The sequence below is a fragment of the Dipodomys ordii genome, unplaced genomic scaffold (genome assembly GCF_000151885.1).
Source record: "Dipodomys ordii isolate 6190 unplaced genomic scaffold, Dord_2.0 Scaffold14, whole genome shotgun sequence".
Classification (NCBI taxonomy): Eukaryota; Metazoa; Chordata; class Mammalia; order Rodentia; family Heteromyidae; genus Dipodomys; species Dipodomys ordii.
The window spans coordinates 15,977,363-15,989,270 of NW_012267230.1; the positions used below are offsets into that span (position 1 = coordinate 15,977,363).

At 59.6% G+C, this 11,908-nt stretch overlaps 1 protein-coding gene across 1 annotated transcript in view; it reads left to right on the forward strand.

Moving 5' to 3' along the window:
- Positions 1-11,908, forward strand: part of Lmf1 (lipase maturation factor 1) — a 74,736-nt gene that overhangs the window by 24,609 nt on the left and 38,219 nt on the right. Inside the window, exon 4 of the mRNA XM_013011279.1 lies at positions 4,205-4,215. Coding sequence (XP_012866733.1) covers positions 4,205-4,215 — 11 coding nt within the window. The remainder of the gene's footprint in view (positions 1-4,204; positions 4,216-11,908) is intronic.

Sequence of the window (11,908 nt, forward strand, 5' to 3'; positions counted from 1 at the left end):
TCGGTTGTGGGGCTTGAACTCTGGGCCTGGGCACTGTCCCTCAGCTCTTCAGCTCAAGGCCAGCACTCTGCCACTTGAGCTACAGTGGTGGTTTATTGGAGATAGGAGTCTCACGGTCTCTACTGCCTGGGCTGGCTTTGAACCGCGATCCTCAGATCTCAGCCTCCAGAGTAGCTAGGATTACAGGCGTGAGCCACCAGCGCCCGGCAAAGATTGAAATACATTTCTTTTTTTTTTTTGGGTCCGGTTGTGGGGCCTGAACTCTGGGCCTGGACGCTGTCCCTCAGCTCTTCAGCTCAAGGCTAGCGCTCTACCACTTGAGCCACAACACCACTTGCGGCTTTTTTTCTTTTTGCTTATGTGGTGCTGGGGAATCGAAGCCAGGGCCTCATGCATGCAAGGCAAGCGCTCTACCACTGAGCCACCTTCCCAGCCCTCCCTGCACTTCTTAGCAACTGACATCCACACTTGAGTCACACTTCCTTCCTTCCCCTGCTGTCCTTTCCTGGGTCCACAGCCCCATGCAGGACCACAGCGCTCTCTAGTAGTGTATGGCCCCCACGTGGGACTGCAGGGGTCATCTAGTTGGGTGTGGCCCCCATGCAGGGCCACAGGGGTCATCTAGTCCTGTGTCTCTCCAGGCTCTTTCCTCGGTTTTAAGACCCTGGTTGCATGGATGCTGTCCTGGCTCTGTGGGGTGCTGTCCCCACGGCCTTTCTTGTGATTGGCCAGGTGGGTCTGGGGGAAAGACCCTGATGCGTGGTACCACCAATCTCCCTGCTGTGGCGCGTGCTGAGAATGTGCCTTTTCCCATTGAGTTGGTGTCGGAAGCCTGGTGAGGCCAAATGGTCGGCATGGCCTCTGGGTGGCTCTCCCGTCCCCTCCATGCAGGTCAGGGAGGGGCTTCTGCCAGCCCCGGAGGATGGGGACCCGCACGCTCCCTGCCCAGGGGACTTGGTCCAGTGTATTGGGCGGTTGGCTACGTACTTCTTAAGGGACTTTGGGTGTCTCACCCAGGAATTTAACATTTAGGCTCAACAGCATTTAAGCCAGAGCCAGAGCTTGCTGGCTGCTGTTGCATGACCTTCCCAGTGGTTGTGAGGAGATGGCAGTTGGAGTAGGCCTGGCTTCCCTGGTGCGGCCACATGGCCGCCGCTCCTGCCCCAGCCCGGCCCGGCCCGGCAGTGGACACCAGCTCTGCTCAAAAGCTGAGGGGGCTGTGTTTTGTTTTCATCTGTGCTTTACTTTGGCTCTAACTCCAAGGGTTTCTTTGCTGCCATTCAGTAGAGGCGCAGGCCTCTCTTCCTCTCCACTTCCCGTGCCCCCTCCACCCCCAGGAGGAGAAGATTATCTCTTGAAACATGGGCCAAGCTGGGTGTCTTGGGGTCCTCCTTCCGCCGTTGCGCTTCCTTCCCAGATGGGGAGCGTGGATCCTCTTCAAAGGGCACAGGCAGGCCTGTGGCGTCCTCCACCGGGCTGTCCAAGGTCGCTTCCTCTTCCTGAGCCACCTGGCGGAGCGCTGGGCAGCAGCCTCCTCCTGCCGGGCGGCCTCAGGGGGCGGGCTCAGCTTCAGGGCCACTCCCAAGCCCTGCTCACTCTGCAGCCCGCCCCATCCCAGAGCAGAAACAGGCTCCTGCTACACACAATGTTTTGTTTTCTCTATTCTTCACTTTCATCTTAAGCACATTTTCTGTCTTCTATAGCAAACGTTTGAAATGGGTGTCCGCCCTTTTCCTTACTGGGCCTCAGCTGTGGGCACCCGCTGCGTGCTGATGCTCCCGTGCAGGCCTCAGCTGTGAGCACCCGCTGCGTGCTGATGCTCCCGTGCGGGCTTGGCAGTGTGGGCACCCGCTGCATGCTGATGCTCCCGTGCGGGCCTCAGCTGTGGGCACCCGCTGCGTGCTGATGCTCCCGTGCGGGCCTCAGCTGTGAACACCCGCTGTGTGCTGATGCTCCTGTGCGGGCCTCAGCTGTGAGCACCCGCTGTGTGCTGATGCTCCTGTGCAGGCCTCAGCTGTGAGCACCCGCTGCGTGCTGATGCTTCCGTGCGGGCCTCAGCTGTGAGCACCCGCTGCGTGCTGATGCTCCCGTGCGGGCTTGGCAGCGTGGGCTGAGCGGGACAGACCCCAGGCCTACCACGTGTGTGCTCACCACTGCCGCTGTCTTACTTGCAGGTTCGGGACTTTCTTTTTTTTTTTTTTTTTTTGGGTCCAGTCATGGGGCCTGAACTCTGGGCCTGGACGCTGTCCCTCAGCTCTTCAGCTCAAGGCGAGCGCTCTACCACTTGAGCCACAGTGCCACTTCCGGCTTTTTTCTTTTTGCTTATGTGGTGCTGAGGAATCGAACCCAGGGCCTCAAGCATGCAAGGCAAGCGCTCTACCACTGAGCCACCTTCCCAGCCCCATCGGGACTTTCTTTTGCGTCCGAGATGGGGACTTGACCTTGCTGTCTGACGCTCTTGCTCCTTGGCTGATGCTCTTCCAGCTGAGCTGCGCCTCAACTCCCTTGTGGATTTTCACCTACTGCTTTAGCTCACAGTTTCCTGTGTTGTGATTTGTGGTGTGGACTACGTTCCCAGCAGTGGGGCACTGGAGGAAAGCTGGGTAGGGGCAGGGGGAGCTGGGGGAGGGGGTGGAGGCTAGGACTGCAGACTTGAGGTCCAGGACTGAGCAGGACGCCTGCTGGCCAGGTGAGCGGCCTCACAGGTGCAGTGCGGAGACAGACCCCTCAGGACAGGCAAGGCCGTGGCTTTCCATAAAGGACAGAACGGAAGATTCCTAGAGTACCTCCAGGAACCTCAGCGTCTCCTAAAGTAAATTTCAGCTGGGGGGAAAAAAAGCTATGAAAGCTAGCTGGGTTCTGGTGGTTCATGCCTGTAATTTTAATTAGCCAGGAGGCTGAGATCTAAGGATTTTGGTTTGAAGCCAGCCCAGGCAGAAAGATCTGTGAGACTCCTATCACCAGTTAACCAGCAAAAAGCTGGAAATGGAATTCTATCTCAAGTTGTAGAGCATCAGCCTTGAATGAAAAAGCTAAGCAAGAGCTCAAGTCCCTGAGTTCAAGTCCAGTACTGGCACTTACAAAAAAATAAAAAGCAAACAACAACCAAAATCAACCCTTTCCTACTCTTAATGGGTTTGAAGCATCAGCCTCTTTTCCTGTCTCTGTTCAGGAAGGTTATTTATTGGGAGAATTGATTGAGCAGCAGTATTTCCAATGTTAGTCAGGCTGTTAAAAAGTTTTATGGAGCTGGGCATCAGTGTCTCACAACTATAATCCTAGTTACTCAGGAGGCTGAGATCTGAGGATCACGGTTCAAAGTCAGCCTGGGCAGGAAAGTCCGTGAGGCTCTTATTTCCAAATAATCACCAAAAAACAGGAAGTGGTGCTGTGGCACAAGCGGTAGAGTGTTTGCCTTGAGCTGAAGGTCACAGGGACAGCGCCCAGGCCCAGAGTTCAAGCCCCACAACTGACCAAAAAAAGTTTTTATGGATGTTATGGGGGAGGGGGTGCCTCTGTCTGTGGGTTTACCTGCTGCGGACATTTTGTGTGGCCTGTGTCAGCCTTGCCCAGTAGGTGCTGACGTGTGGTGGAGATGGCACGTGCGCCATTCCTGAAGCGGACCCGCCCCTGGCTGGTTCAGGGTGTGTCCCCCGGACCTGCTCCAAGGTCTGGCCCGGCAGAGGGAGGAGTCTGCTGCTCTGAGGTCGTGCAGGCGCGCTCCTGGTGGTGTTGGGGTCCTCCTGCCATGAGTTCTGTGCTCCGGAGGGAGTGACGTGGGTCACAGCGGCACAGCCACCTGGTCACCAGCAGCATCATTCTGATGGGGTCCCAGTGGGCAGGGTGCTGGGGAGAAGAGCCTCCCATGCCTGGAAATGGGGGCAGAGCCCACCGAATTCCTGTGACGTAAGATGCCTTTTCTGGTGTCTGGCAGTGGAGGCCCATCCAACCCTGGTTCCCACCCACCGGAAGTGTGTTCTGCTCATCCCCGTGGATCTCCTTGCTGGCCGGTGGGCCTGCCGTGCACAGGCCCTGTGGGGTGGGGACTCGGGGCAGGGGTCCGTGCCCCTTGCCTGGCAGGCGGGTAGCCCGGGGCTCACGGGACAGGCCGTGCTTACTTAGTGGGGAGACACCATGGTTTGACTCAGAAGTTTTGTCAGAGCAAGAAAAAATTGTAATGCAATTTTCTTCTTTTGTTTTTCAGGTATTCTTTTGGTAAGTGAAAATCCTTTAGGACAATCGGCGGGCGTTTTTGTGTGGGGTATGTATCTGTCCTTGCGTCTGGCTTGCCCATGTTGACAGCCTGTTTCAGCCTTCGAGGTGGCCCCGGGAGGTTCCGCAGCCGTGTGTCTCAGCTCTGGTGGCTGCCGGCGCGGTGGCCACGAAGGAGGCTCTCGGGTGTGCCAGCCTGTGCGGTTCGGGTCTCTGGTCCACACGGGTGGAGCAGCTAGAGTGGATGGCAGGGCAGGCCTAGGACAGCAGTGTTGTTTGGTGGGGGCCCTGGGCCCCACTGCGGCCTCCCCGAGCTGTGGGCTGGGGAGGGGGGCTCAGTCTGGGCTGTGTCCTGTTTGCCTCACGAGGCGTTGGGCCTGGGACCCCGGGCGCCGCCTGAGACCGCTGTCCTCGAGCTCACGAGCTTAGTGTTGGCACCGTGCTAGAAGTGCAGCTCTACTGCCAGGCGCACGCTGGGGCAGCACTCGGGGCCCTGGTTGGGCAGGCAGGCAGGCAGGCAGGCAGACAGACAGACATGAACGTGGTGCCTAGAGATGGATGCGCCCTCAGCCTGTGGGGAGGGGTCCCAGGACATAGGGTGGGGCCTTGCGCCTGGGTCTGCTGGCAGGAAGGCCTCTCTCACCAAGCCTCTGCTGACACAGGCTCTGGGGAGAGGGAGCAGCAGCCCTGCCCCGAGGCCAGCTGTGAGCCAGGCTCTCCCTCCTGTGCCCCTTGGACTGTGCGGCGAGGCCAGGTTCGGCCACTCAGCACCCCAAGCCAGACTCTGGGGAGGCCGCCCTGTGCCAGCTGCTTTCTCTTTTTTTTTTGGTCCGGTCATGGGGCTTGAACTCTGGGCCTGGGCGCTGTCCCTCAGCTCTTCAGCTCAAGGCTAGCGCTCTACCACTTGAGCCACAGCGCCACTTCCGGCTTTTTTCTTTTTGCTTATGTGGTGCTGAGAAATCGAACCCAGGGCCTCAGGCATGCAAGGCAAGCACTCTACCACTGAGCCACCTTCCCAGCCCCTGTGCCAGCTGCTTTCTGCACTAGCCTGTGTCTCCCGTGGTGTCTCTGCTGCTTTGTGTTGAGTGGTAACATCAGGAACGTAGACGCAAACCGCTGGACCTGCCCGCTCTGTCCTGAGCCGCCCCGTGGTCCACATCCACGGTGTGGCTCACACCGAGGATGGGGCAGTGTCGCTGCGGCCCTCCCACTCCAGCTGCGGTCCACCTTTGCCCTGCTGTCCTGGAGGGGAGGGCAGTGTTAGGGAGTGGTGGTGACCGCCTCCCGGGAAGGAGCAGGTGGCTGCGGGAGCCCAGTCTCCAGCGGGCGCCTCTTCTCGGCTCCATTTAATTCAGTGTGTTGTGTCTGTCTCGTGGGGTGGGCTGTCACGAGTGTGCAGCGCCGGGGGCCGGGGCACTGGGCTGTGGACAGTGTCCCTCACCTGTGCCCCTCAAGCAGCAGAAGTACGTTGAGCCTCCGCGGCTGCATGTCCAGATTGCTGGCTGCTGCTTTGGTATGTTTTTGTTTTTATTGGCCAGTCCTGGGGCTTGAACTCAGGGCCTGGGCGCTGTCCCTGAGCGTGTCGGCTCAAGGCTAGTGCCCTACCCCTTGAGCCACAGCACCACTTCTGGCTTTTTTCTGTGTATGTGGTGCTGAGGAATGGAACCAGGGCTTCATGCCTGCTAGGCAAGCGCTCTACTGCTAGTCCCTCTTCCCAGCCCTGGTGATGTATTTTTTTAATTACTTTAAAATTGAGTTTAATAAAAAGCTGCGCGTCGGGCTGTGGCCGTGGGAGCGAGTCCCCTCGGGAGCACTCACACACCCTGGGTCCTCTGCCCATCAGCTAGCAAGGAACCCCAGCACCCCTTGTCTGCGTGGATGCAGGGACGCTGTGTCGCCATGGCTGTGGGGGGTTGCGCCCCGCAGCAGTGGCTCTGGGCCCTGTGGGGGGTCTGCACCCCGCAGCAGTGGCTCTGGGCCCTGTGTGGGGTCTGCGCCCTGCAGCAGTGGCTCTGGGCCCTGTGTGGGGTTGCACCCCGCAGCAGTGGCTCTGGGCCCTGTGTGGGGTCTGCACCCCGCAGCAGGGGCTCTGGGCCCTGTGGGGGGTCTGCGCCCCGCAGCAGGGGCTCTGGGCCCTGTGGGGGGTCTGCGCCCCGCAGCAGGGGCTCTGGCCAGGCAGGGAACCCCTATCGATCATAGTCATGTCTGTTGTCTAAGGTGGCCACATTTTTTTTTTATGCCAGTACTGGGCTTGAACTCAGGACCTCACACTCTTGCTTGGCTTCTTCACTCAGGGCAGGTGCTCTGCCACTTGAGCCATGCTTCCGCTTGTGGCTTTTCGGTGGTTAATTTGAGGTAAAGGTCTTACTGGCCTTGCTGCCTGGGCTGGCTTTGAACTGCGATCCTCAGATCTCAGCCTCCTGAGAAGCTAGGGTGAAGGCGTGAGCCACCAGCGCCTGTCATGACCACATTTTTCTAACACATTTTTCAGCTGTCCTAAAATAAGGTCCCGCTCTGCTGTGGCCGTCATGGAACTGTCAGTGTCCAGGGCTGCCTGCCTCTCTCACCCTCCTGTGGCTAGGCAGGTGTGATCGTGTGCTTTAAGTCAGGCTGGCTGGGCGGGGCAGAGCTCCTGGTAACGGGCATGTCAGGTGAGGGTTGCCCGGTGCCCTGTGAGGCTAAGCACCCTCTGCCCCCTTCAGAACTGCTGCTGCCTCTGTGCAGACACAATTGGGGACCTCCCCAGGCTGGGCAGCAGGGGCTCCTGGTCTCCTCGGGTCAGTGCAGCTCCTGGCGGGTTCCCTCCCAGCATGCACTGCTGCCCAGCCTAGCCCAGCGTGGCTGCGGGCCCCATGGGGTTCCAGGTCTGCCGCGCCCTGGGAGAGGAAGCGTGTGGGCTGTGTGTGCCGTGTGTGAGGTTTGTACACATGGGGGCCCTCAGCCTCGTGTCTAAGGTTGATCGGCGGCTCATCCTGAGCTTCCTGCAAGGCGTCTCTCCCAGGCTCCCCATTTGGGCTTGAGCCACAGGGAGGGCCAGCGGGATGAGCCACGCCATCCCGGGGCTGTGCCAGGCCCGGAGGCCTGCCAGAGGTCCGCACAGGCCACTCTTCCAGCTCCATTCTTGGATTTGGTAGGGGCCTCAGGAAGAGACTGGAATTGTCCAGGGCTTTAGGCCCCAAAGCATCCTTTCATTCCTTTGGTATCTGGTTTGGAGGACCTGGGCAGTGGTCTGTGGATGGTGGAGGTGTGTGCCCCTACCATCTCTGCTAGCCCTGGGTGGAGGCTGGGAATGGTGGAGGGAGACGGGACTGCGTGTGGGTGGACTTTGTGCCCCAGAAATCACACCAGGCTCAGCAAGTCCAACCCCCCCCCCACACACACACACTGAAGTCCAGGGTGGAGTCTGCCAGGATGGAGGCTGGGCAGCAAAGGGTAAAGGACCTGGGGAGTCAGGAGCAAGGATCCACACCCTGCACCCAGGAAACATTCCTTCATCAGAACACTGTATTCCATTGTTCTTTCTGGTGGTCCTAGGATTTGAACTCGGGGCCTCGTGCTTGCTTGGCATACACTCTGCTGCTGGGCCATGCTTTTTGTGCTGGTTGTTCTTTGAGATGAAGTCTTGCTCCCTGGCTGGGTGCATGCTTGGACCAAGACCTTCCTACTCTGCTTCCTGCTGTCTCTGGATGGCAGGGCGCCAACACAGCAGCTTCTTCCATTAAGATGGGTTCTCCCAGACTTTTCTGTCAAGGCTGGCCTGGAACCGGGGTCCTCCTGACCTCAGCTTCCCGTTCAGCTGGGGTGCTAGGTACACGTCACTGCACCCAGTGATGGGTCCTCCGCCCGGGCTAGCTAGCTCCTGCATGCGAGTCTCTGAACCTCAGCCTTCCAGATTGCTAGGAGTACAGGTGTAAGACATCAGCACTCGGGAGGCACGGCATCTCTGCAGGCTGGCAGGGTCAGGAACTGGACACGCTAGGGCCTGAGGGTTCTGATGCTTCATCTTAGGGAGGGCTCACCTTGCTCTAGTGCAGTGATGGCAGAACTGCTTCTCAGAACTGCTCAGATACCTGACCTGATCACACCCAGTCACTAAGCACAGGGGCTGCGGGGTGCACTGTCCATCTGCTGCATGGCTGTGGGTCTCCACACAGCCCGAAAACCCTGGCAGAGGTGGAGAAACTGGGGAGGCAGGGCCAGGGAAGCCCAGGGCGGGGCCAGGTGGGCTGGGAGGAGGGGCCAGGGAAGCACAGGGGGGCCAGGTGGGCTGGGAGGAGGGGCCAGGGAAGCACAGGGCGGGGCCAGGTGGGCTGGGAGGAGGGGCCAGGGAAGCCCAGGACGGGGCCAGGTGGGCTGGGAGGAGGGGCTAGGGAAGCCCAGGGTGGGGCCAGGTGGGCTGGGAGGAGGGGCCAGGGAAGCCCAGGGCGGGGCCAGGTGGGCTGGGAGGAGGGGCCAGGGAAGCCCAGGGCGGGGCCAGGTGGGCTGGGAGGAGGGGCTAGGGAAGCCCAGGGTGGGGCCAGGTGGGCTGGGAGGAGGGGCCAGGGAAGCCCAGGGCGGGGCCAGGTGGGCTGGGAGGAGGGGCCAGGGAAGCCCAGGGCGGGGCCAGGTGGGCTGGGAGGAGGGGCCAGGGAGGCCCAGGGGGGCCAGGTGATCTGGGAGGAGGGGCTAGGGAAGCCCAGGGCGGGGCCAGGTGGGCTGGGAGGAGGGGCCAGGGAAGCCCAGGGCGGGGCCAGGTGGGCTGGGAGGAGGGGCCAGGGAGGCCCAGGGGGGCCAGGTGATCTGGGAGGAGGGGCTAGGGAAGCCCAGGGCGGGGCCAGGTGGGCTGGGAGGAGGGGCCAGGGAAGCCCAGGGCGGGGCCAGGTAGGCTGGGAGGAGGGGCCAGTCCCTGTCTTGGGGGCTGTGCAGGGTGTGGAGTGAGAACTTTGTGTTCAGCTCGGTTTTGTTTTTAGCTGTTTTTTGTTGTTGTTGTTCTTGGCGGTGGGGCCTGAGCTCTGGCCTGGGCGCTGTCCCTCAGCTCTTCGGCTCAAGGCAAGCGCTCTACCACTGAGCCACCTTCCCAGCCCCTCAGCTTGGGTTCTGAGTTCCGTCCTTTGTCCTGGTGCTCGGAGCGCCCCCTTCGTGGTTTGGGGAGCACCACTCTCCTCCCTTGCTGGTTGCCCTTGGGGCTGTCCTTGGCAGGCGGGGCTGCGGGCTGCGTGGGGTGTCTGCGTGGCTGGGATGCTTCAATCCTTGGGTGCTGGCCTTTGCAGCACCACCTCCCGCCAGCCGGTGTGAGTTAAATGCTCCATGTGACCCTTTCCCCTGGCTGCTCTTAAATTCATGCTTTAAAAACAGCTTAATGAGGGGTTTACTGGCCCAATTGGAAGTTTTTATTAGGACCCATTAGTGCTGGGGCAGGAGTGCCTGCAGGAAGCCGTCGGCCAGCCATCCGCCCAGCAGGGCCCCCAACAGCGTCCAGACCACGCCACCCATGCCTGGCCAGGCCGGTCTTCACTGCTTCCAGTACAGTCCGCCAGTCTCTTCCCAGCCCCACATTCAAGGAAGCAGCCTCCTCCATGGCAGCCTCCCTGAGCCATTCCTCTGTTAACGGAATTCTGAGGCGCGAGCTGGGGGAGTGTCCTCAGTCCCCACAGTGTCACCTTCCCCCCAGCAGAGCCTCTCTCCCTGACACTGGAACGGTGGCTGCCTGGTGTGTCCGGCCATGAGGCTGGGAGCCGCGCAGGGCGCTCCAGTCACTCTAAACACTGACACCTGGGGCCTGACAAGTGTTTCTTCTCTCTGCTTAGTAATGGCTGCTGACACTGAGTTGAACCCAGAAGACGACATAGTGAAAACCTGTTTTTCCTTAGTCATGTGACCACTAGTGCTGTGCTGCTCTGGGCTTCTCCCTGGTGTTCAGCGCCTGCGCCTGCCTCCTCCCTCACCACAGGGTCCTGGGTGCCGAGTGCCTTCTTACCCCAACACGCCAGGCCTGGGTCCCCGGCTGGACGTCAGCTCTGGAGAGGAGGGAAGCCCGGCTGCCTGCGAGGAGAGTGGCTTCCTCCTCATCCTCACCGGGGTCAGTGGGTGGAGGGGGAGCCTGCACTGAATCCCTGCCCTGGGAGCTCACTCCCAGCCCTGCTCCTGGAAGGGCCTCGCTCCCTCCCCTCTTCCCCGCAGACTCTCTACCCGATTTCCTAACGTGTTAACTTGTGCTCTAATTCTCCTTTGGTTTCTGGGCAGGGACTCATGTGTTGGACAGGTGCAGCGCCACAGACCTCTGTCCCTCAGAGTTTTGAAATCTGCATTCTCACTTGTTAATTTTCACTTGTTTTGAGTGCAGCTTCCTCCCTGGAGGAGGAAGTCTCCTGTTCTCTGGTGTCATCAGCTGACAGCAAGTTCATTTACTTTGTTCTCTGGGAGTGGCGACCGCTGCCCCCTGGCCTGGTCCCCATCCCGTCCTGTCCTCCGAGACCCAGCGGCCCGCAGCAGGTTGCAGGGTGGGTGGGCTGTGACCCTCGGGCGGATGCTGTCTTGAGTTTATAACTTGCCCTTTGTGTATCCACTTCAGTTTCCTTGCACTCTAGCTGGGTGGTGCTCCTTTATTTTGTGTTTTTTTCTTGTGTTGCTGGCAGTGGAGCTCCGGCTGGGAGGATGCTGGGCAAGCACTCTTACCCAGGAGCTACCTGCCCAGCCCACACTGTGGTTTTATTAAGAAAGAAAAGACGTGTGTATAGATGAGCCTAGCTATGCTGCCGAGTTTGTTCAAAGCAGCAGCACAGGCTGACTGTGATCCAGACTTGGAGGCTGAGATTGGAGGCCACGGTTCCAGGTTGGCCTGGAGACCCCATCTCCACAAAGAGTGGGTGTGGTGGCATGCCTGTTCTCCCGTGCGGTGTGGCTTGGTGACGAGGCCACCCGGCAGGTGCCACATTCAAACCCACACCGCCAAGATCAAAGCAGCGGTCTCCTCACCCCAGACCCCGCTCTCCAGAAAACCCCTGTCTCCACCGCTCTCGCCAGGGCTTGTCCACTCCTCGCCGCCGGGCGTGGCGGCAGCGCTCTGCGCTGTAGGTAGAACGCGTACCGATCGGGCCTGGCATTACTGCGGCTCTCCTACGGGGCCAGGGGTTGGCTGCTGTACCAAATAGGAAGCTACGATGATTTCTTTTCTACCAAATTTTGTTTTTACTGTAGTTAACAGTCGCCTTTTCTTTTTCAATAACTCATTAACTTTCATTTCCATTCACATTTTACCAATTGGTTCCAAATTGTGTGACACAAATGCCACACAAAAGCCCCACCCCCCCTTCTGGTACTGCAGCTGCATCTCAGGACCTGGGTGTTGTTCTTAAGACCCTTTTTTGGGGGTCTAGTCGTGGGGCCTGAACTCTGGGCCTGGGCGCTGTCCCTCAGCTCTTCAGCTCAAGGCCAGCGCTCTACACTGGAGCCACAGCGCCACTTCTGGTTTTTTTCTTTTTGCTTATGTGGTGCTGAGGAATCAAACCCAGGGCCTCAGGCATGCAAAGGCAGGTGCTCTGCCACTGAGCCACCTTCCCAGCCCTCCTAAGACTTTTTGCTAAAGGCTGGCCCCCTACTACGTCCAGCTTTTTTTTTTTTTTTTTTTGTCATGGGGCTTGAACTCAGGGCCTAGGCACTGTCCCTGAGCTCAAAGCTAGCGCTCTACCACTTTGAGCCACAGCTCTACTTCCAGTTT